The sequence below is a fragment of the Telopea speciosissima genome, chromosome 8 (assembly GCF_018873765.1).
Source record: "Telopea speciosissima isolate NSW1024214 ecotype Mountain lineage chromosome 8, Tspe_v1, whole genome shotgun sequence".
In the NCBI taxonomy this organism is placed as follows: domain Eukaryota; kingdom Viridiplantae; phylum Streptophyta; class Magnoliopsida; order Proteales; family Proteaceae; genus Telopea; species Telopea speciosissima.
Window position 1 is genome coordinate 3,212,161 of NC_057923.1, and position 24,445 is coordinate 3,236,605.

Sequence of the window (24,445 nt, forward strand, 5' to 3'; positions counted from 1 at the left end):
AAGCTGTTGCAATTGTTGTTAAGAGGAAGAGTGGGAACACCAGAAGTTGCAGTTTCTATATATGGGTGAATAAATTGAGGTAAGCCCGTAGAGGAAGCGAGGGATAGATCAGTGGCCTGAGACTGATTGAACTCCATACGTTGGTTCTGGTCGATATGGCACCAAGAGCAATCAGCCAGCCATGCTGCAACCGTGGTTCTAAAACATGGTATTGTATTAGGCATATCGGCCATTACTGATAGGAGACAGTCAGTGGAACACCCAAAAAAGTGACTTTTTGAGATCCCATTGGCCCGATACACTCAACCTGTATTGGTATCAACTGATACAGATATGGGTACCGCACTATGCTATATATCCATGATGTGGGCAGTAGCCTCTCCCAAGGCTGAGGCTGAGGCGGAGGCTGAGGTGAATTTAGCTCGTCTCCAGGGAGTCCAGTACGCCCAGGGTGCTGCCAGCCGTAGGGCTGTACTACACAGATCCCTAGGCATGCACCGAGATATGTGTGGCACAGCTCAGCCGCTGGATGCCCCTGGCAGCACCCTGGGCGCTGGGCTCCCTAGAGACGATCCTGATCCGGCTGAGGCTGGGCAGCTGGACCATTGGGATAAACTTCTTGGGGAATCGAGCTGCAGTACACACACAGCTAAGGCTTTGAGTTTCAGCACCAGCTCTTAGTGAATCTAACTCTTCATAGGCCTCCCAATCGTTGACTTGCATATTCTTCTACGTGAGAGAAGTTGTGGGATCAAATCTGTTTGATAACATTTCTAAGCAGTAATTTTTTTTTAACTTCTGTTACTTTAGATAAATTCTGTGGGAAGGCATTGTGTGCTTTCGTTCTCAATCCTCCAATTCATGTTTACCAAGTGAGAACATATGCTCAATCCTTGCACAGCTTTGTGTAAAACACTCCATTGCTTAAGAGTTAAGAGTATGCTTGGAGTAAAATGAAAATTTGACTTTAATATCTTTCTTTCGTCTTTAATGATTGTAATTTTTCTTTTCTTTCAATGGAAGCAAATGGTATAGTTCATTCCCTTGTCAAGAAGACCTTATCATTAGTGCGTATGACGGTTTAGTCTAGTTCCACTCTTTGACTTCATGATTTGTGTGTAAATGAAGCCTTAGTTTCTAAGGCATTCCTTTCATCAATAGATTTCCAATTACCGAAAAAACAAAATGAAATTTTGACTTAATTGACTAATTCTGAATTTTAAATTCTTATCGAATCAAACATTGAAGGTACTTCTGTTGTTCACCATATATATTTTTTTCAATTCAATGAAGCTTCAAGGCCCATGTATATATACATTTATGTGGACATAACATGCTCTAAAGCAGCTCTTGACCAAAGATCACACTTACTTTTGAGGCTGTTACTATAAGCTTTCGCTCCCGCACTCGCTTCGTGTTTTGGACACTCACTATGAATCTTTGTCGTGTTTAATTGGGTTATTTTGCATTTAGCAAAAAACCCTGGAAAGGATCAAAAGAATAGCTTAACGGTGACAGAATAACAGCGAACTCCAAAAACTAATTCCTCAGATCCACAATCCAAAAACAAAACTATGATCAAGCAAATTGACCATGAAATGCATGCTTCTCTCACAGACTCTTTTTCCTCTCCCATTGTTTAATGATATGAGTCATTTATATACAAATCGATACCTATCAAAACTCTTCTCTCCCTAAGCGTGATAGGGGGCAATGTATCTATCCCTCTTTCAAAAAAAACATCAATTATCAATTAAACAGTGAGGGAAAAGATTAAGAAGGGGTGTGGATCTTAGCTAACGAAAGAACCACGTGATATGATGTGTAGATTGGCGTGAGGCCACGTGTATTGGAGGAAAGTAACTATGATTGAATCATGTACTGATAATACAAAAGGGAAATTTACACATTCCCCCCTGAGGTTTAACGAAAGGATATTTTCAACCCCCAGGTTTGGAAAATTCTGTGTACCCCCTGAGGTTTGCAAACGGTAACAGATAGGTCCATTCCGTCAATTCATGACTAACACTATTAAAAAGTAGATTTGAACTGACAGAATTGCCCTTACACAAAAATGAAAATAAAATAAAAAACACCTGCAACTCATCTTCCCCAAAATGATTGGGGAAGATGAGTTGCAGGTATACCTTTCTTTCTCTCTCTTGTCAAGTTTTAATGGGTTCTTTTTTTCCCTTTTTGAATCCAGCAAGAAAGGATCCTAGAAACCAGCAAGCAATCGAATGGTTAGTTCTGAAATCCGGGACTGGCGGTAACTCGAGCACATTTTAGGGCTCGATTATGATGATAGGAGAAGCTAATGGGGGCAAGAACTTGGAGTTTGAGTTGCCCTACGGAGGCGATCTGTTTCATGAAGTACCAGGTCAAACTGATTGGCATAAGAGAATTCCAACAAACTCAAATCAGTTTCAGAAGTACCCTAAGGGTTCTTCTTCTTGTTCTTCCTCAGTTTTTAGTACTAAATCCTCATCCTGTGTCCAATTTCTTTTTATTTTTCTTTGAATCCGTTTCAGAAGAGGAGAAATGAGGTGAACATTTTGAATATTTTTCGGTCAATTAAAATTGGAAAAGAGAACAACTTACAAATACATAAACCTTGGAAACGATCACCATCTTTCTGGGTAGTACCCAGAAGATCCTTTTCCTTTATCAAACTTTTAATTCAGTTTTATCAGTTTCAGTTATGATTTCAGCCTTTCAGGTTTTGCTTTTCCCAGATTCCAGAGCTCCCTTGACTTTTGGTCCTTGTGACTCACAGGAAAAGAATTCAAGAAACCTGTGGAAATCTCCCTAGATTATCTTTCTAGTTTTCATCATTGATCTACACTGCCTTGCCATTTCTGTCCTCTTTTTCTTTTACCTAAAATTGAGGGTTGTCCTCTCTTCCTCATTGTTTCTTCTTTTTCTTCTTTGCTGGACAATTAATTTCTCTGAATTTGCCTTTCTTAGAGCTCTCAGAAGATTAAGAAAACAAGAGAATTTTTTAAAACAACAGAAGATTTTGAATTCGGGGTAGTAGATTATGAAGTGAGAAAGTTAGGAGGTTGAGGAGAGAAAAGCAGTGAATTGTGATTAGTAACAGAGCGATTGAGAAGATGAAGATGCGCCGTCATTTACCAAAAATGGATTCAGAGCAATAGGGATAAAATTACAGGTCATAAGTTCATTGGGCGAGATGTACTGGAGATTTTTTCCTGTACTATGAGCACCCAACCCTCGACAACATTGTGTTTATCGCAATACTTCGCCACACTCCTTAGTCCTTTCTGCTACAAACTCCACCCACCTTCTTTTTCTCCTTCACCACATAGAAAGAAGAGAATAGTTTTCATGACTAGTTGCAGAGGAACCACCAGAACCACCAAAATAGGAATTCCGCAAAAATTCCCCTAACTTTTTTTTGTTAGCCAAAAGAGCTTCCCTGTGGAGACTTCCCTTGTTTTAGGGTTTATCGTGATAATTGAAATTTGATCCTTGATTCGATTTTGAACTTTGGGAAATGCAGAACCCTTATGTGTTCGTTCTGGAATAGAGGAGGTCGAGATTGGATTACATATAACCTTCGCTCGCCGTGCCACTGTATCGGTTTCCATGGTGTTCCCATTTCTGTAGCTCATCTTCCCCAAAATCGATTGGGGAAGATGAGTTGCAGGTGTTTTTTTTTTTTCTTTTTAATTTTTGTGTAAGGGCAATTCCGTCAGTTCAAGTCTATTTTTTAACAATGTTAGTCATGAACTGACGGAATGGACCTATCTATTACCGTTTGCAAACCTCAGGGGGGTATGCAGAATTTTCCAAACTTGGAGGTTGAAAATATTCTTTCGTTAAACCTCAGGGGGGTATGTGTAAATTTCCCATAACAAAATTACTGCTTCTCAATTTGCAATAAAATTTTAACCCATTTACATATGGTCGAGAAGCTAAGCTATCTCCAATTAATGCATTAAGGATTGAACCCTCCCCCATTTTAATTATCGGAAGAAAAAAAATCTCATCGCATTAGGGGCCACCTGGCAGCTTTACCTTCTGGTACTTGACAAAAGCACCGTTAGCTACCAGAACTGATGCATGGGATAGACGGGAAATCTTCTTGCATAAAAGGCCAGAAGCACCAAATGCTGCTCGCAGATCCTCTCTAGTCAATTGAAACTAATGGTGGCTCATATTTTGTTAGACCAGTCAAGTGACTGGAGAGAAGCCTTGCCCAGATCAAACTAAGACAGACGAAAAACTAATCCTTTTCAATTCCTAAAAGTGTGCAGTGTAGCAGTGCTCTATGTTGGTTATGTTTTTTTATCTTAAAATATATTCTAATATAAGTTTACTTGAATAAGGAATCAGGTTGTGGTAGATCCCACTAGATAAGAGTCCGTCTAACTTAAAACCCTAATTTTTTCTATAAATACTAGCAGGAGACTGCAATCTATTTATCCAAACTTGATATGCATGATGTATTGCTTTAAGCAACTTAATGCTTAAACTCAAAACCCTAACATTCTATGGAGATGTTGACACCTAATGGCTCGGACATCCAATGGTTTGAGTTCATTGAGGTCCATAGTTGGATGTCCAGGTGCCGAATATCTACATCCCCACCTAGCACTTTTAGGGATTCGAAAGCGACAAAGCGATACTAAACTATTAAACAGAAAAAAATGAAAAACAAATTGAAAGGAAACAAAAAAACAAGAAGGCAGTCAACGGACGGCAACGTCAGCCGTTCGCCGCCTGTGAGAGCGAACACCGGGACTTACAATAAAAAAACAAAAAGCCGCCTTTGTCGTTCACTTCAACGGCTTACCCGGAAAAATTTAAAGGCCATATGAGTAGTTTGAGGGTTTTGAGTCCTTTGAGAGGAGATGAGGTGTTATATTGTGATTAGGAATTTGTCTGTTTGGGGTTGAAGAAAGATAGTATTGGAGCGTCAGGTTCTGTTGTAAGAAAGATGATAGAATAAGACAAAACTGAGAAAAGGGTAGGGGAAGAGATCAAGAGAAGATTGGGGCCTGGTGGTGGCCCTACCTGCAACTAATCTTCATGCTCCAGCAAACATTGGATATGTATGCATTGTGACATGCTCACTTTGGTCCTCAGAGAGAGAGAGAAACTGACCGACAGAGAGACAGCACACCCCCTGCTAACAAGCCGACCTAGAAAGTGTCTTCCTCCTCTATTTCTCTCTATTCTCTCCTCAAGGTTTTAGGTGTCGGTTTTGTATCGATCATCACTCAATCGTATCGGCCTATTCATATTGGTTTAGGTTGACACACTTAGCTGACGGACACGGTAGAAGGTACATCAAAACTTTCCCTGCTGAATTTTGTCTTGTGAATATCATCTAACTTTTTTATAGGGATAATTTTTCTTTTTTTAAATTTGGGGAAAATTTTCATATCCGGCAATGTAAGCATGCATGATCATGTCTTCTCTCCCAAAGAGTTGAAAAAGTACATGCCCCCACCCATTAATTAATGTCTTGAAGAAACTCCCACCCTCTCCCATACACGACTTATACAGCCTATGTATGAAAACTTTCCCCATTATTAGATAAAGACAGAAGAAACAAAATGATAAGCCCCCAAAAATTTACATGACCGGTTCATTCTGGCTTAGATAGGCGTAAATCGATTTTATGTATATGCCGGTTGATATTTTCAAACCACTAATTGAAGGTTACGATCAAGATGAGATTCATGAAGCTTAAACCTGACACCTTGTAGTAGGGTGGGCTTTTGCACTCCAGGACTCCACACTCTATCAATTGTGCTAGGTAGTTGTTCTCATTTTAATTGGGGGTAAATCTAATTAAAATTAATTTTTAATTGAAACTAAAAGCAAAACCATCCAATTCAACCTGATACGGATGCTTCATATTGCTGTCAGCTAATCCTAGAGGAAGAGCTTTTATTACGTGATGAAATGAAATGGGAATAATTGGAGGGTTAAACTCCATGTCACTGATTACATAGGGCATCCAGCATCGAGCAGCATTTTCGTGAATAACCACTAGCTCGATTGGTTGGAGGTTTGCCCGTTGAATTGCTTCCCCACCCCCCTTAGGAGGTCATGGGTTTGATTCCCCTGAACACATTTGTGTCATATTAAGGCATGTACCATTTCTCCCCCACTCCATGCTCCCCCTTGGTAGTTGAAGTGCTTCCTAGTCCTACAAGATTTTAACAAATCAATCACAAATTTACAACTAGTCTTAGACTCTTAATTGGTATAGATGGCAAAGTCGTATCTATGATCATGTTGATTTCTACATTCATTAATTTATGTGCTATTTTAGATTTCCTATTGTTACTATGGATGTTATCATGAGCTGTGTGATTTATGACTCACGTTTTTTTTTTCAAATCCTGTTATATCTCTAACTAATTGTTCGTAGGGAGAGGGATTGTGATACAGTCTCATTACATTGGTACATACATGTCTAAAAAAGGAAGTGGAATTTCAACAGATATGGATTCGTACATAAGGGATCTACCTCATTAAAGGAGGAAAAGAAAAAATCTTGTGAAGGACTGCGTAAACCGCAATCGCATGCCCATCTTTTTACAATAGTCAAGGATTTCACATTTCATGTTTACTGATATGACCTTTTAAAAAAATTTACTGAGGCAATGGAGATTGAGTTTCTTCAAAATTTAAGGAGGTTCTATCAATTCATGAGAGGTAGTTGGGGTGAGGGTTAATTGGGGTCGGGAGCAAGCAATACGATATGCTCTCTTATACACTTGAAATAGTAATATGGAAGGGTATTTATGGTAACAAAAGAATACATATCATCACTTAATCACATGTGAAGCGTACAACTACAGGTACAGGTAGGTGATCCAAACTCACTCTTCTCTATTCACATTTTTTTTTTTTTTATTTATGAGACCTCGGTCTTAAATATTCACTTTTTAGTGTCAATGCTCTTCTTCTTCTTCTTTGATTTGGACAAGGTTAGAAATAAATTGCAGGGATGGAGATATATATATATATATATGCATCCATTGGTAACATTTGCAGAGCTTTTTGGTGGGGGATTAAGGATTCTAAGCATCACATAATTCTTAAATGACAAGAGGTCATGAGACTCTCAAGTTAGAATGGTCAATTGTCATTTGGTGTATAAGCTTTGCCGGAAGGTTTATTTATTTCTTGCTTTAGCCTTTATAGCCTGCTCTGTTCTGCTATTTCTCTGTAAAGTTCAAAAACCTGAGAATATAGAAAGGAGCATGGGAAAATATATAACCAACCCCTGGGTTCCCAAATCAAGACCTATATACTAGATAGATATCTCTAGAATTATATCCACTTTCATCTCATACTGAGAAAAAGCTGATGGGCATCTCCTCATTTACTGTTCACTTCTGTGGTTTACGAGTTTCTTTTAATTTTTTTGGTACTATTACCATATCCTTCATTCATTATTTACGAGTATGGGTTCAGTTGTTTATCTTTTATTATTGATTCCCCAGTTTCCCACACCACGACAACACCTGCCCTCTCCAGTCTCCTTTCTCCAATCTTCTTCCCTGTGCTCTTTAGATTTCTCTCTACCCTCTCTGCTTTTCTCTCAGTACTTAGTACATACCTCACCTCAGTGCCTTGCGTATATTACATAAAAGCATATCAAACTTTAACGACCCCAACATCCTATAAAATCAGAATCATATACCTCTTCTCTCTTAGTTTAGGGGATTCAAACTGGATAAAATATAAAATCACAAACTCAGTAGAAACTAGAAAGAGCAATTACAAACATAAAAATCACAAACTTAATAGAAACTAGAAAGAAAAAATTAAAGCCATCACGTAAACTAAAATTCGCATCCTTTCTTTCTTCCCCAACTTGATAATCATGTTTCTGATCTATTGATGACTAACCCAGATTATATTTCCTTTATAGTTTAGATAAATCTTGCAAACTTGTTTAACCATGATCACATATACAAAGATAAAGAAGTTCAAATCCCAATAAGGAATGGGATTATGGGAAATATATCAAAATAATAAAACTCCATAGGACTACATCCATCCATCTATGTTAGGGAGGTCCCTAGCTAGCTAGCAAACATATAATAAGTAGTAATTCAAATGTCATGGGATCAAACGTTTTGTATGGAAATAGTAACCTATCATATATAAAAGATAAGAAGACCACACTAGATCGCTACTACTGCCTATGAGTAAGTCTAGTTCGAACTACAGAAAAGGGAGAGAGGAAGGAAGGAAATGGGACTATGAGCTTCAATATTCCTGAATATGGTTTAAAATCCCGGGACATGGAATCCGGATCCGGTTTGGTCCCGGCCAATTCTGCTATGTAATCGAATTGGAATCAACTCATATCCAAACATGCCCTAACCCTAGAATCCATACAAGGATCAGCCGAGCAAGATCGATCTCAACCGATTTTGATCCATATCAGCTGATTCATCTGCGGTTCTTGAAACCACTGTTTCAAAAATTGGAAATTGGATCACTCGAATCGGCACAGACCAATTGATCTCCGGGTTCGATTTTCATAACCTTACTTGAAACCCTGATTAAAACTAAACATGCGCGTGGGGTAGGGTGAGGCTCAAAGGTTGAGAGAGGATCACTTTAAGAAGTTTTTAAAATAAAAAAAAAAAAACAAAAAACACACACACACAGAGGCCAAGGCTTAATAGATCGTGATGGCCACAGGCCACTCCACCTCCACCTTTTCAAGTGTAGCCGACAACAAAGACGGGCACAGCCGTCTAATAACCAACAAACCCTACTGCAAAAGTCTGTCTCATGTCCCAACCCCAACAACAACGCACACTACTCCTCCTCTCCATTCTTCCATTGGATGGAAAAATGTAAAATTGAGTCAAAAAATGGATAAATTATCCATTTATTTCATTTTGTCTCTTCTCCTCTAGTCCTCTTTCGTCCTTTCCCTCTTCTTTAATTTCTACTTTTTTGCCTTCTCTGAGCTTTAATCCTAAGAAGGTGACAAAACCATTACGTTGGTCTGCTCAGTACTTCAGTTCTTCTTAATCCCACTTGTTAAATAAGGCCTTAAGCCCTTAACATAACGTAATAATCCAATCTCTTTCTTCTTCTCCTGCATGCGCTGACGAAAAGAAGAATTTAGAGAAAAAAAGAAAGCCCCAGCCAGCCACACTCCCTCCCTTAGCCCTTAGGCCTTACCTCACTTTATAAATACCCACTTAACCCATTCGTCATTCCTCACTGTTTCTTCTTCTTCTTCTTAACTTATCTGCAGAGGCAATGCACTGTCAGATGGGGTCGTGGGGATCATATATGTCGTCAAGAAGCGTGAGTGACCCATTGGAGCGAGTGGAGAGACTTGCCTCAGAGAACGCGGTTGTGATCTTCAGCATCAGCAGTTGTTGTATGTGTCATGCCATCAAGAGGCTCTTCTGTGGGATGGGTGTTAACCCTGCTGTGCACGAGCTTGACGAGGACCCCAGAGGGAAAGAGATGGAGAAAGCTCTCATGAGGCTGCTCGGTACTTCTTCTGCTGTACCCGTCGTCTTCATCGGTGGGAAGCTCGTTGGGTCCATGGACAGAGTTATGGCTTCTCACATTAATGGAACTTTGGTCCCGCTCCTCAAGGAGGCTGGAGCTCTCTGGCTCTGAACTCTGAACTCTGAACTCTGAAGGTTTCATTTCCTCCCCCCCCCCCCCCGAAGGCAACATAGAAGAAGAGTTGATGATGAGAGGACCTGAAAAAAGGAGAGGATGAAGTGGGTTCGTTTGGTTCTCCTCCATTTTGACATTTGGATAAATTAGTGATGAGTAATGACTAATGCTTTTCTCTTTTCTTTTCTTTGCTATTCTTAGGCATTTTTCCTAATTCTCTTCCTATGGGTAATGGGATCTTTTTTTCTTGAGTATCTTCTTGTAATGGATGTTGCAGATTGCAGATAGAACTGTAATTGATCCCTCCTCTGTATAGAAAGAAAAAAAGAAAAGTTGGAGAGAACTGTAATTGATTCATCGTTAACTTAAACTGCTCTCTCTTTGTTTTTTTTTCTGGGTTTGCTGCAACAACACTGCAATAATTCTTCTTCTTCTTCTTGGTTGAACCACGTGGCATAAGGTATGACGACATGGCATGAAGTGACGGATGGTAGATAGGAAAACTGCCACGGAGGATAAGGAGAAACCATAGGTCGGTGACTCGGCTGAGTTGGCACTGGTCAGTGGACAGAGTCTCTGACGAGTGAGGTCCTTCACTTTTGCCCTTCATCTCTCGCCTATCACTCGATCACAAGCGTGAACGCCGCCACGCGTCTTAGACTCTTATCTCTGATCCCTCGGCACTCAGCTGCACAAGCACGCTCTGCCATTCAATCGGTGCACGCGGATCACGAGGTTCAAGAAAGGCGGTTATTTTTTTTGGTGGGTGGGGGGTGGTTTTAAAAGAAAGGCGGTTTTCCTCCGGAAAAGGAGCTTATGCAGCCGTGGCGGGAGCTGCACCTGTGCAGCACCGTTAAACCGACAATAAAAACAGGAGTAAGGTGGTTATTTTATCGGTGGATCTCACCTGAACCCCACATGTGAAATGACCACCCGTGTTTGGGGTTGTTTTCGAGCTGCACAGTGCAGCTCCCGCCACAGCTGCACAAGATCCAAATCCGTCTTCCTCCACTGCTCCTGCGACTGTGACGACCTTAGTAGTGTTAAATGTCCGTTAAATGCAACACAGATCAAGCGGCTTTTAAGCATGAGAAAGATGAGAAGAGAAGCTTGTGCATTATGGGAGAATCTCTCTCTCTCTCTCTCTCTCTCTCTCTCGTCTTTCTCTTCTAGGACCTAGAATCCAGATTCGATTTAAAAGTTTGACGAAGAGCATGTATTAAACGATCAGGCGATGCGTGTAGCGTGATCAACGATCTTTACAGGATTTGGGATCCGAATCGTTTCGGCTAATTCGACCAGAATCGGTGTAAGAAATTGGCCCCCAAAAAAACCTAAAACCTAATTTCCATACGGGGTTGGTTTGACCCACATCAGCCGGAATTGGGATCGGCCTCTACCTATTGAAATCTAGAACAGACCGAATCAGTCTACCCGATCTGATTTTTAGTGGAACCCCTCTATTTAGGGTTTACAAACCTGAAATCAGGATCCAAATCAATCTCATGATTTGGAATCGTTCCAGATTGGTGAGAAATCAGTCAGCATCAGCCTAAAAATGCCTTAACCCTAGTTTCGTATAGGAATGACTCTGCGTAATACGGCAAAATCAGGATCAACCGCCTCGGCCGATTCCATCCAAATCGACCAATCCAATCGCGGTTTTTTTTTTGAAATCCAGGCTCTAAGGCTCTATACACTATAAGCTTAGAACCTAAAATCATACTTACCAAAAAAAAAAAAAAAAAACCCTAAAATCATATACACCAATCATAAACCACTGATCTGGAATATTTTTGCAGTCCTAGACAGCTTGCAAAGATTGTCACATGGTCTCTTCCTATCCCCTCTAAGTGCTCTGCTACTCTCAAATCCATTCTAAAGACTCGGCCTATTGCCTCCTCCTGTATTCACTACCTCCTGAAGGATGGCACGAATATTCTACTATGGTTCGACCCTTGGCTCCCAGATGGTCCCCTCGTCAGGCCAAGAGTTCTCATTGCGGAAGCTCTGGGCCGCAACCCCTTCGATACTATGAGCACTCTCCACAGGGAAGGTGGGGGTGCTGATTGGGCTAGTCCTTTCCAAGACACAGATATTGCTCACAAGACTACAGATATTCTTCAAACCAAACTTATTCCCAGACTCCACGAAGACACTGCCATTTGGAAAGCCACCACTGATGGTCGCTTCTCTCTTAGAACTGCTTGCGAGGCTTTCAGACAACCGGGGATTAAGGTTGCTTGGCACAATCTCATCTGGTTCCCGAATGCCCAGCCTCGATTCTCTTTTATTGCTCGGCTCGCTCTCCGTCAACGGCTCCCCACCCTCACTCGGCTGGCTACTTGGACAGACATTCAGGACACTACTTGCTGCCTTTGCAAAGAGAACCCCGAATCCTTCGACCACCTCTTCTTTCAATGCCGTTTCTCTGCTACTGTTTGGAAAGGTATCTTGAAGTTGAATGGGTATAACAGAGACCCGCTTGGATCTTGGACAGAAGAAATCACCTGGGCCCTCCACCATTTTGCCGATAATTCGGTTTGCAGTCAAGTTTGCAAGTTCAGTATGGTGGCCACAATCTATAGAATCTGGCTGACGAGGAATGAGGTCGCCTTCAAACAGCTCACTTGTAATCCAAACTCCGTGTTGGCTCATATTGTCCAGGATACCAGAGCCAAGTTCTCGAACTCAGCTACCCCTATCCCTGATTCCAGCTCCAACAGGGATTTCTGCGCTAGATGGCAGATTTCTACCTACTACACGCTCTTTGGCCCCTGGCCGTTAACCTGGCCTCGGCCCCCCAGGGTTGGGTCGCTGTGAACTGTGATGGGTCGATTAAAGAGAATCGAGGTGGGTATGGCTCTATCGGGCGTGATGGAGGGAACGTTCTATTTGCCTTGGTTGGTGCAACCGAAGACAACAATATCCTAAGGATGGACCTCTATGCGATCAAAAGTGGGCTTAAGGCCAAATCCATCGCCTACACTCGAATCCAAGTCCGATCTGACTCTCTCGTTGCAATTCAAGTGATTCTGGGCACCTATAAGATCCCTTGGTATGCTATAGGAATTGTTGAGGAGATTCATGACCTTAGCGATAGTCTTCAGTGCTGCTCTTTCATCCACCATGTGCAAGAAGTAAACGCTTGTGCTGATTTCCTCGCCAGCCTTCTTGACTCCTACAATGAGCTCCATTTTTGTGCTGATGACCTTCCAGCAGGTCTGATTCCCCTTGTGCAAGATGATGCCAGAGGGAAATTCCTCTTTAGATTGTAAATTCTTCTATTCTTATTAATATAATTACTCCATACTCTCCAAAAAAAAAAAAAAAGATAGATTATTCCAAGTATCACATTTTATTGGGAAAAGGTTCTCTAAGCCATTAGAATAGGGTATGCCAGCACTTCTATGTCTTTCTCTTCTCGCTGACTCTGATTATGCTAATTGACCGTACACATGATGGAATTGGAAATTTGTAGACAATCCCAAGGTCCCCTATTCAAGTTTTCAAGCCTCAGCCTCATCGCTTTCTATGCGGCAAAACAGGTACTCCAGAGTACATGATCATGCATGTGACTATAGTTGAGTATGTGAATAGAAACAAGAGGTTATGGCATTAGACCCCAGCCCTTCCCAGTCCATTGCTTCACCACTGTGATCCTGTATTCTAGGAGTATAATGAGTTAGTTTAAAACAGCCAAGGAAATGTGATTAGGGCATTTACAGATTCTCACTAACAGGGATACTTAACGCAAACAATTTACCCTCTGGTTCTCATTCTCTACTAAGAGAAGATACTACTGAACCTGGGCCCATTTATAACCTGGTTGTTATTGTGGGTTTTGCCCTTGTGGGCAATTTAATAAAAGGGCAAATCAACATTTTTGTCACCACTTGCCATGTGGCATACAAGAATGATGTCATGGAAAAAGGTTCTCTGACCCGTAATTGGGGCAGGGTATGCTAGCACCTATGTCTTATCTCTTTCATCCTCACATGAACTGGCCTCCTATGTGCTACACCATTTTATTGCATCTCATTAGTACGCTCCCCTATCCTGCTTGCTTAGAACACCTTTTTACTAAATTTAACTAAAAAACAAGCACAAGTAGTAGTTAAAATGTGTTTACTGATTTGTAAAATTATGAGAATACCTCTTCACTATAATAGAATAAACTGTCACTTACGTAAACTCTATTTTCAAGCACTTCTCCATTTGTTTGGGGCAGAAAATTCACCAACAAAATGAGCTTATGATCCTCTATAATATGAACCCACCCATGATTACTAAATATAAGTAATAACATTTTTGGGGGGGGCTTTGTGGTGGGAAGGGGGGGGGGGGGAGACACGAACATCCGATGACACCGTTAATGAATACCAAATAGTCCGGGCTCAGGCAGGCCACCACAAGAGCTAGCTCACCCCTTAGTCCCAGACTCCTAGCCCAAACCAGCCTGAAACCCACCCAATTAAATTATTACATGTTTTTGTCGCTAGGATATTATCGAAATCTGGTCCTATTTGTACTGAAAATTGCCACGTCGTCCTATGACATGGCAGAATAAGGGTCCCATGGAGAGAAGCATCTCTACAATGGACCGCATAAAGGCAAAAATTGCCAACATGAATATAATAATGCAGTAGACACAAAGCTTAACAGTCAGTCGAGACTTAACCTGAAAGTAACAACCATTGATCTGACCTTGGAGACCAAATTTGCCACTTCAGCCTGCGCAGCCAGCAGAGTAAACGGTCCATTGAAGGGCAATACCAGTTTAATTTAATCGCACTAGTATTACCAAATAAATATCTGTCTTCGGAATCTCTAATCTAATGCAACTTGATACGAAAAGCTTAAGTGAGAAGTACCAATTGTTCATCTCATCCTTTTTTGTCACACACACAGGTTCAGGTATATGGCGCCAGATATAGTCCAAAACATATGCTTTCACCTCTCATTAGTGCCTCTGTGCTCAAGATTTCTCTGCAACTGACATTTAGGATAGATTTATGCTTAAAATACTGATACATGATTCTTGGCATCTTTTCTGTAAGTGATTTTTCACTTGACATATCTTCACCCTTGCGACCAACCTTCATAAAACTGGGAGGCACAGAGAGAGAGAGATTAACTAAGAGATGCCCAACTTGGATGTGGGCATTCATAAATCCACCCAGGCCCCAAGTACTTCAAACAATGAAGCCACAAACCCTCTTCATGTCCACCATATCTGCAACAAATAAGAAAAGATTTACCAAAACATAATGGGCTGTGGCACAGATAACATTGACAATTATCAAAATGCATATGACCATGAGATGGAAGACTTTAAGCACCACTTTCCAATCTAGTATTATTATTCCAGTCAGATCACCAAATAAATTTGCATAGATGGGTTCGGTACTACGTGAACATTTGATGGTTACACAGCATTAAAAAAATATCAGACAATCATCAGCATTTGATGGTTATACAGAGCAATAAAAAATATCAGACAATCATCAGCATTGAATTGAAAATCTTATTCTGGGTTTGCTAACTTTCTGCAGAACCAAATTAGAATGGACCCGACCTTGTGTTAGTGGCACGGATATCTTGATATGAGAAGTCAGGAAAAAGCATTTGAACAATTTTCCCATGAAAATGCCTTACAATTTTTTTCCCCCGGTTAAGTGACTCAATTCTATTGAAAAAGAAAGAAAAATACATGGCTAAAGTACAACAACACATGCCAACCCAAAAAAGGTCGGGAGACGTCAAAGAGGGCCACATGATAGACAAATGATCCCACATACAAAACATCCCTAATAACTCCTGACTTAACCAACTCATCAACTAAAGATATGGGTGACCATAATCAGGTGGGTTTTTTCTCCACAATAACCTCAAATGTTTTTCCCTTCGACTCAAATGTGCCATGCAAGGCTACCACTAAAAGACACATCACAGAGGATCCATGCTCCTTTAATACAGAATATAAAGGTTTATATGATTTCCCCATCCAATTGTTAGTCTAACATCATTCAGTGTGCTCTTGGAAGTGGATACTGTGATATTTCACTAGGGACAATAGATTAAGAAAGGCTGAGCTGGAAAATTAGTCAACATTTAAGCAAAGAAGAATGGTAAGTTGTACTGAGTTCATGCATCACCTTGGCCTCCAGGCGCCTTGTTGGTGGCACCTTGTGTCCAGGCCCCCACTCCAACGCCTTGGGTCGCCTAGACGCCGTGACAACTATGTGCAAAAGGAAGAGCTAGAAAGTGAATGCTCGTATGGTAAAGACAAGATAGACTTCGACCAGAAAAAACCCAGCAACATGACTTATAAATTAGGGAAAAGCACATGAAGCCAATGTGTAGATTCTTGTGCACGCCCTCTCACAAACCACCCATGGACTGCACACACTCTCTCCTCAATAAATGCACCACCTATTGGACGATTCGTCACCCTTCCCCCTATTGGTGCAAAACTGCACTCTAGCATCGTATGAAACCCTCTCCCTATAAATTATAATCAATTCTCAAGTGATAGAGGAATACCTCTCTTCTTTATACTACACTAGCTGGTTATATTCCTTTCTATCATCTTCTCTTTTCTCAGCTAATACTGCCATATTTGACCTTACTAGACTAGTTAGCCTGATTTAACTGCTTTAGTAGCTAGCCTTCCTAGTCTGCTCTGCCTTTTATCTTGGTATGCCTCACTTGGTTTTCTGCTTTCAGACATTATTCTTAGCACTTTTCTATCACAGAGCTATTCTCTTTCATGAGATTTCCTATGGTAGAGAATAGACAAAAGCAAGAAAGACATGCATAGTTTAGGCCTTGTTTCCAGCATGACCTCGAATAGGGACGATTGGAGGGCTAGGATCCATGTAGCCGAACCCCCATGTAGTTGGGTAAGGAGGTTGTTGTGTTGAAGGTGTAATTCATAATGTTGCTTAAGTTTTATATTGTGTATCGATGCCACAGCCCATTGAAGGGCAAGGATCCATGTAGCCGACCCCATTTAGTTGGGATAAGGCTGAGTTGTTGTAGAGAATAGAGAAAGTAAGTTACTGCTGTTAAGGAAGTTGTAGCTGTTCCAGTATACAAACAAGGCCGTTTGGAAGTCTATACATGTCAGTGTTGGGATTTCACTTTATTGTGGCTCGTCACAGATTGGCTTCCAAACTGAGTACAAATGCATCACACCTTCCTAGAAAGATTGCAGAGTATGTAAATTTCATACAAGATAGTGACCAAAACTATCTGCATTATTTCCTAAGTCATGGAAAACTAAAACTTTAGAAGTAACCACAATAAAGTAGACACAGTCCACATCATAGTCCAACTCGGACAGTTCATGTTAACAATGCTCTAAAATCAAATCACAGTAAAACTTCTTACCCTTTAGGAGTCAAATTTGGACAATTAGTACACATAGGATCAATGCTGAAACCCTCACAGGAATTCTCTTCATATTCATCAAAATCAGCAGTACAAGAAAAAACAGATGTCAGGGAATGGTCCGAGTTAACTGCTGCCGCTCTGTCAGCTGTTGTTCCTTCAGTAGAACGATCCACAACAGTTTTGGAGAGGTACAGTACATCATTCGCTACGGGGTGGCCCGTATATTGCAAGTGAACACGGATCTATGTGCAACCAGGATCATCAAGATTACTCAGGCTGTACTTTAAGCATAAATTAATCAAAATGTTATAAGAATTCATTTTTTGCTTATTGACATGTAATAAGAATTCAATCACAGAAGTAGCAGAATATTATTGCAAGCACATCGAGTCCTTCATAAAGATGGAGAGTTTGCAGAATTATTAGTAAATGAAATGCAAAACTTACAGCAGATCTTTTGATAAGTGAAAGAAGCTGTCATGGGTAAATAGTGTTGGCAGAACTAATTCAAATCACCTAAGTCGTTTCTAAATTATATATTCTCTTACCTGATGAGTCCGGCCAGTGATTGGTTCACATAAGACAATACTATGAGTTCCATTGGTACCAATCCTTGTAAACTTTGTACTTGCAACCTTTCCCTTCAAGGCTGTCCCACCAAAACTGTCTCCCTCCTGGAAAGGAGAAACTTCTTTTTAGACTGAAGACTCAAGGTTTTGGACAATAATTCCCTCCATAAACACTTGAGTAATGAACAATCAACAAATGACAAATGGAAATTGCAAACATAAAAGCCACTTCTATAAATAGGCTTTTTTAAGAGAATAAATGCCTAAAATATAGTGATTATTTCATGAGTTATACATTTGATAAGAAAAAAGATTCCACAACATCTGACCACTTCTACCATCGATGAATTTCAAAACATAAGGTGGATCCTTTTGGAACTTTTGGCTTAACCTTTTCTCTTTTTTAGATTTTGCTTCAGATTCAAGTATCATCAGTTTTAATTTTGTTTATGGCACAAGTTCCTACCCATCAATGTATTCAAGCAAAAAATTAACTTGTCCTAGGGTATTCTTTGGTATAGGAATCCTAAATTTAAAAATTAACATCAATAATTAATTAATAAATTTGGTGCTTCATCAAATACTCCCTGGAAGTGTGGCGCTTTCTACAGCTGATGATGTTATCGTGCAATTAGAAACTATCCTTTTCCTTCTTTTTGTTTACACCGGGATTAACTCATCAACCCATAACCCAACCTTTAACCCCACCAAACCTTGATTTTCCAAATTCCAATCCCATCCCAATCATGATGTAGAACTGTTGAGGGGGGAGTGATAGAGATATAATCCCACATCGATTATCTGGGACCATGACTGTGTTCTCGTCCCTTCTCTCATCTTCTCTTCGATTTTTGTCCTCTCTTTTTTATGACCAGGTACTGATTCAGATTCTGTTATTGTTACAGATTCAACAGGCAGCAAAACTGCATTTCCCCCTATTTCCTGAAATCTCTCCACCTCCAACTTCCATCCCCCCCCCCCCCCATATATCTCTCTCGATGAATTGGATCACCAACCCCGATGACATTTGTAATCCGATCAAGATATGGACATTTGCTCTCCTTCACTATGTTACCCCCTGATTCAAGCAACTGATCTCTCTACACCATAACCAACTCTCCACAGAGACTTCTTTGGTGATCTTATTCATGGTTTCAATCTTATGTACAAAATTCCTAGATTTAAGGTTTCACAGTTCATGGTTCTCAGGATAATGGTGTTTTTATGGCACGAGTTCATCTTCATCCCCCGGGGGGGGATTCAGATTGGTTTTTAGCAATTTCATAGTTTACGGACCACAGATTAAGGTTTTACAGTTTATGGTTTCCTCAATTAAGCTTTGATTAATGGTGGTTTCCAGCAACTTTTCCATTCAAAGGTTTGTGCAATGGTGGTTTCCAGCAACTTTCTTCAATCATTACTGGTGACTTCCCATCCTCTGAGTTTTCTGGCATGAGATGGTGCATAGATTGGGAAGCAAGCTGCCATGGATAAGCATGAGACTTCATAATGAAAGGCCAAGATTTCAGGAGCCTAAAATGAACGGATCCATGACCCCCATTGTGCCTCCCTCCGCATAATGAATCATGCACCATACTGCTCCTGGAAAATTTATCCAATATAAAAGGTCCTTAAATTCTTAAAACATTTAAACATTATAGACTTGAGGATGACTTAAAATTCATAGAAACCCAGGATCCTATGACTAAAGAACATGATTTGTCTTCAGTATTGCAAGTTCTTCATTTTATTAAAAACAGAAAGAGGGGGGGAAGCAATGTTCTAGTATGTGAGCTCATATCATGGAAAAAACACCATGACATGCTACATACTGTTGCAAGGAGTTTGGATCAGCCAGTCCATGTGGCTTGCATTCATCTTTCATCCATAATCTACCATTGGTTAAGAAAGCAAAGATAAGTGTATTGGTAAAATTGTGGGATAAAGCACCCATATGCATTAATCGAAAACCACCATCAATCTCACCATTCATGTCACCTTTTTGACGTGCTATGGACAATGAACAAACACTAGACTTGAATTAGCTGATTTCCAACCATATTTGTATGTTTCAGATTTCCATTTTTTTCTCCCAGTTACTAAGCATAGCCAATAAATGGAAACAGGATGAATAGGAACCTTTACCTCAACTGAACTCCTCCCTTCTCTTGCATTATAATTGACATTGACGTTGACAACTTGCTGGAAACAAAATTCTGTCCAAACGTCAAACAGGGAATTCTTTGTTGTTTACTAGGAAAAGAGAACATTATAAAACTAAAAGACCGTAATCTTAGAAATAAAACTTCAAAGTGATCAAAGTGACAACTGACAACAATTTTCTTTATTAAACCTTTAAAGGTATAGAATTGTGGGTGTCGTAAGATAAACAGGCACAGTAAATATGAGGAACATATGAAAGGAACCAATCCCTTAACCAGATCTTAATAGATACTGAATATGTGCATCAGTGGTGCAGAAACCTTTCTAGTATCAATTAAAATATATGGAGTGAAGCTTCAGTAAAATAATGAGAAGAGATAAGGCATCAATCAAGATGCACCCCTAAGGACCAGACGACCAGTCTGTAATCTCAAGTACAATTTCTATGACAGAAGGTGAAGAAAGATGTTGCTCACAGAATTAGAGGTAAAGGTTTACACAATCATGTAGACCAATCAAACTTTGGCAAACCATCAGGGCAAATCTGTGATTAGCCTCCACCCTTCATCACAAACAATGGGACGGATCAGTGAGGACAACAACTTAACAGCGAATGAGTAAAAGATACAAGCAGAATCAATGAAATATCTAATTGGTAAAAAAATTAATTCAGAGGGAGGATTTCTGGCCAAAAGTGGTGATTTGCATAGATGGTGAGCCAATAGTTAGAACCTAGGTGAAAGATAATATAAAACTGAATGAACTTGCTAAGAACCTCGGCCACAGAAGGTGAGCCTGAGGAATCAGAAAAAGGAGAATAGGTAAGAAGAAATGTGGAGATTAGAGGATAAGGTGTTACTCAGCCAGCATGAAGGTGGTCCATATGCCTTCTACTTCATAAAAGGAAGCCTTAGCCCAGCTCAAGATTGATTGATGGAACCCATTCGTCAGATAAATAGTTGTCCAGGCGTCGCCTAGGCGTCCAGGCTCCTTGGTCGCCTAGTTGGTGTTGCCTTGATTTTGGACCCTCTCCAACACCTTGGGTCGCCTAGACACCATGACAACTATGCTTCAGAAGGCCCAGCAAAGCAGGAGAAACCACAAGGGTGTGGATACAATGAGTATACACTGGCACAACACTTATGGTGTAATAAGGCATTTGATGCATTCCAAGAGCTACTGAATGGTTGATCAATTTGGACCAGAGTAATAAGGAGATGATAGATCGGATAAGAATGTCTATATAAAGTCAATTTCCTGATAGGGTCCCTAATCGATTGAAAAATGAATACAGATGGGACTATTTTAAAGGGATGTCGGTGGTACAAAGGGTGGATTGAGAGGAGCTAGCCACTAAGCTTGCCACTGACAGATGAACTGGAGGAGAATGAAGTTGCAAATTGAAATATCTTTGAGCAGTCAAGGAATCTACAAAGACAAATGCAGCTTGAGAAACCCCAACAAGATCAAGCATCATTGACTCATAAAGAAACCAGGAGATTTTTCATGTCTGAAAAACAAAACGATCACATGAATTGGTAGACAATGCAGTTCCAAATTGAAATATTCTTGCTCAGGCAAGGAACCTACAAATACAAATGGTGCTTAAGGAGTCCCACCAAGATCTAGCATCATTGGCTGACAAAGACGTTGGAAGATTTTCACGTCGTAAGTTGACACAGCCTTTTTTGTAGGCTACCCCTTACGTTTCGATAGATCAAATTATCAAATGAGTATTCAATTGGTTAATCAAATTACACATATGAGTACATAACCATAGCCTCCACATAGTGTATTAAGAATAACTAGTACTCTTTAGAAAAATGTTACCCCAAAATAGTGTAAAAGTGTAACAAAATGTTATATATCAATTAATCATAACTAGTACTCTTTAGAAAAACGATATAGTGTCTCTTCAGTTATCTCCATTACATGTAAAGCCTCCACATAGTGTATTAAGAATAAAAGTTTGGAATGTAATTACAAATTCCCTCTCCCCATCTTGATTGTGCTCAAAACACAGCATTAGCAGAAACTACAAGGCGGGCATTGCATAAACTGATGTACATCCTTCAAATGTTACCCCATATATAGTGTAAAAGTGTAACTATTCCCAAGGAGCAATATCCGGTTACATGACGATATAGCTGCTGAGTAAAAATATGAAATAAAAGGTAATCAACTTTTTCCATAAAAGAGTCACACATTAAACAGTAAAAGAATACCTCTTCCTCTGGGAATACCCCAATAACCTTTGCAATATACTGTTTATGCACCCTCCCAGCCTCAATCTGCAATACATGCAACTGACCTTAAGACAATGAGAAAGAGGCAACTTCTCCTTGATATAACTGTTACAAATCATTTTTAGCACGAAATCAACTCCAACAAGCAAAACAAATTGGATTCCATGACAGAAAACCAAGATTTACCTTGATAGTTTTACCTAGACACGTTTTAATTCAAGATTTTTACTGTGCCTGTACAGAAGTTGTATAAACTTGGAAAATCACCAACAGAACAGCATTATCTTAGAGGAGTTCGCGGAGAGGTTAGAATCACCGTCAAATTTACGGACCGCTGAAAACATAACATGTCCTGAATCCCATTTTTGGAGACTTCATGTCACTATGTGCCCTGTTGGCCAGTACCAGGATTTGAGAGAGAATCTATACATACATATGGCACTTGCCTCAAGCTGCCCAACATCATAAAGGATTTGTCTCATATGTTTTTCTCCTACTTTTTCTTCTTTTTTTTTTTTCATAAGTATCTCTGCCCTGGAAATCCTCTGCCAAACATTGTTTTATTCTTCCCCTTTTTTTTTTAATTTCTCTAGATACTTGGTATCACAGTTTAGTTCTTCTTCCTGATGTAAATTGGCTGTCTAAAACCAGCCACTGGTGTAGGGATTCTTCCCTACACCAGCATGAGTAGCCATCGGGTAGTGTAGGGGAATACCTACACAAGAAGCTAAAATCGTGGGTTGAAGTTAGTATTTTAATTTTTTATTTTTTTAGACAGTCCTTTATTGAATTGTAATTCTAATTGGGATTCCTAATGCAAGTTTGAATCCTAGTTAGAAATCCTAGTTAGTATTCCTAGTTCAGTTTTGAGTCATAGTTAGAGTTTGATTTTTGTCCAGCCATAAGGCTATATATGTGTAAGAGCTCTTGAGAGCCTCCCACGATTTAGTGAATAAGAATTTCGCTTTGCAAATTGTCACTGTCCTGAGATAGGCTGTGAGGGTGAGATACCCAGGCTGCGATAGCCTTCACTGTCTCTCTCTCCATCGATCTGCATTCAAGTGTTTAAGTTACTTCAATTCTGCCCTAGCCGATAGCTCAAAGATTCAATTCAACTTCTGGGATTTCGGCTACTGGACTCAAGATCAGTTCAATCAACAAGTAAGTACAACACTCCAACCCCAAACCCTTCTTCTAATCCTCTAAACCTAACCCTAACATTCCCCCACACCCGAACTTCATTCCCCATACCCTAAATCCTGTCCAGACCAATCCACTCTTCAAAATCCCACCTTTCTAGATTCGATCTTTCCCTCTCACCATAAGGGAAACTTGATTCTGGTCCCAGACCTAGGTGACCACTTTAAACCCTAGATTCTCCTTCATTCCACTTTCCCAAAACCCAGAAACCCAAACCCTAATTTAATATTCATCTTTGTTTACATACTCAACCTCCATAAAACATCTCAGGACCTTCACTAGAAGACTTCCCTTCACCAACTTAACCTAACCCTACCATCAAACCCTGGATCCCATATAACCCTAACCCTGATTTCAGAATTTCATCCATTTTAACCTAGCCGATTCCTCCAACCCTTAGCAGATCCTGGTTATTGGTTCTAGTTGGTATCCTTGCCATCTAGAATTACATTATTTGGTATCAGAGCTATGGGTTCTCCAAATACAAGTGATCGAATCACCCTTCAACAACTAGCTGAAATAGTAAGAGGATTGTCTGAAAATATGAAGGCAGTAAAAGGGTTGACTGAAGAAGTGAAGAACATAAAACATCTATTACAACAAGGCCCTACTGCACCTCCACTTCAGATGTCACAAATTGAAGTTGTTGCTTCTCACACTGACAATCGGTATCCACAAAGGTTACCTCAGAGAGTTCCAACACAGCAGACTCATAGGACCATTCACAATGCTTTTGAAGAAGATGAAAACTATGATGGACATCAGTACTACCGTGATGAAAAGCATAAGGTGAAGCTGGATCTTAAAGAGTATAATAGAAAACATGACCCTATTGCATTCCATGATTGGTTGAGTGCTTTAGATGACCACTTCAAGTGGTTTCGGTTGTTTGAGGACCGAAAGATGAAACTAGCCAGTACCAAGCTAACTGGAGGAGCTAGAGATTGGTGGCATACACATGAAGACAGATTGATCCGTCGTCACATGGAACCAGTTACTTGGGCAGCTATGAAGGAAATTCTCAAAGAGAAGTGCCTGCCTCCTCAGAGGCGCCTGCATGATCAGCTCAATACTATACGGCAAGGTACTTTAACTGTTGAGGAATATATTGATTAATTTAATGATTTACTTTCACGCACAGGCATAGATGAGAATGATGATCAGCTTACATCTCGTTTCAAGTTGGGAATGAGAGCTGATGTCAGGGATAAGATGAGA

General features: G+C 40.2%; 2 protein-coding genes across 3 annotated transcripts in view; one reads left to right on the top strand and one right to left on the bottom strand.

The window, feature by feature from the left end:
• Window positions 1–2,253: 2,253 nt before the first annotated feature.
• LOC122638238 (RNA pseudouridine synthase 7-like) overlaps window positions 2,254–24,445 on the bottom strand; it is a 28,044-nt gene continuing 5,852 nt past the window's right edge. The window contains exons 8-14 of one of the 2 annotated variants that reach the window (XM_043831105.1): window positions 22,007–22,072; window positions 19,764–19,820; window positions 17,598–17,723; window positions 17,047–17,291; window positions 14,772–14,887; window positions 5,150–5,152; window positions 2,254–2,263 (exon numbers count right to left, since the gene is read on the bottom strand). In XM_043831105.1, coding sequence (XP_043687040.1) covers window positions 14,785–14,887; window positions 17,047–17,291; window positions 17,598–17,723; window positions 19,764–19,820; window positions 22,007–22,072 — 597 coding nt within the window. In that variant the 3' untranslated portion in view covers window positions 2,254–2,263; window positions 5,150–5,152; window positions 14,772–14,784. Of the gene's footprint in view, window positions 2,264–5,149; window positions 5,153–14,588; window positions 14,888–17,046; window positions 17,292–17,597; window positions 17,724–19,763; window positions 19,821–22,006; window positions 22,073–24,445 lie in introns of those variants that run through there. The other variant, XM_043831106.1, reaches the window with a different exon arrangement.
• Window positions 9,206–9,650, top strand: LOC122638240 (glutaredoxin-C5-like). Its single transcript, XM_043831107.1, has one exon. It carries the CDS (start codon window positions 9,277–9,279, stop codon window positions 9,646–9,648), a length of 372 nt encoding a protein of 123 aa, XP_043687042.1. The 5' UTR covers window positions 9,206–9,276; the 3' UTR covers window positions 9,649–9,650.

Excerpts from the sequence above, each read along its gene's own strand:
- LOC122638240 (XM_043831107.1), top strand. The coding sequence starts at position 9,277 with ATGCACTGTCAGATGGGGTCGTGGGGATCATATATGTCGTCAAGAAGC.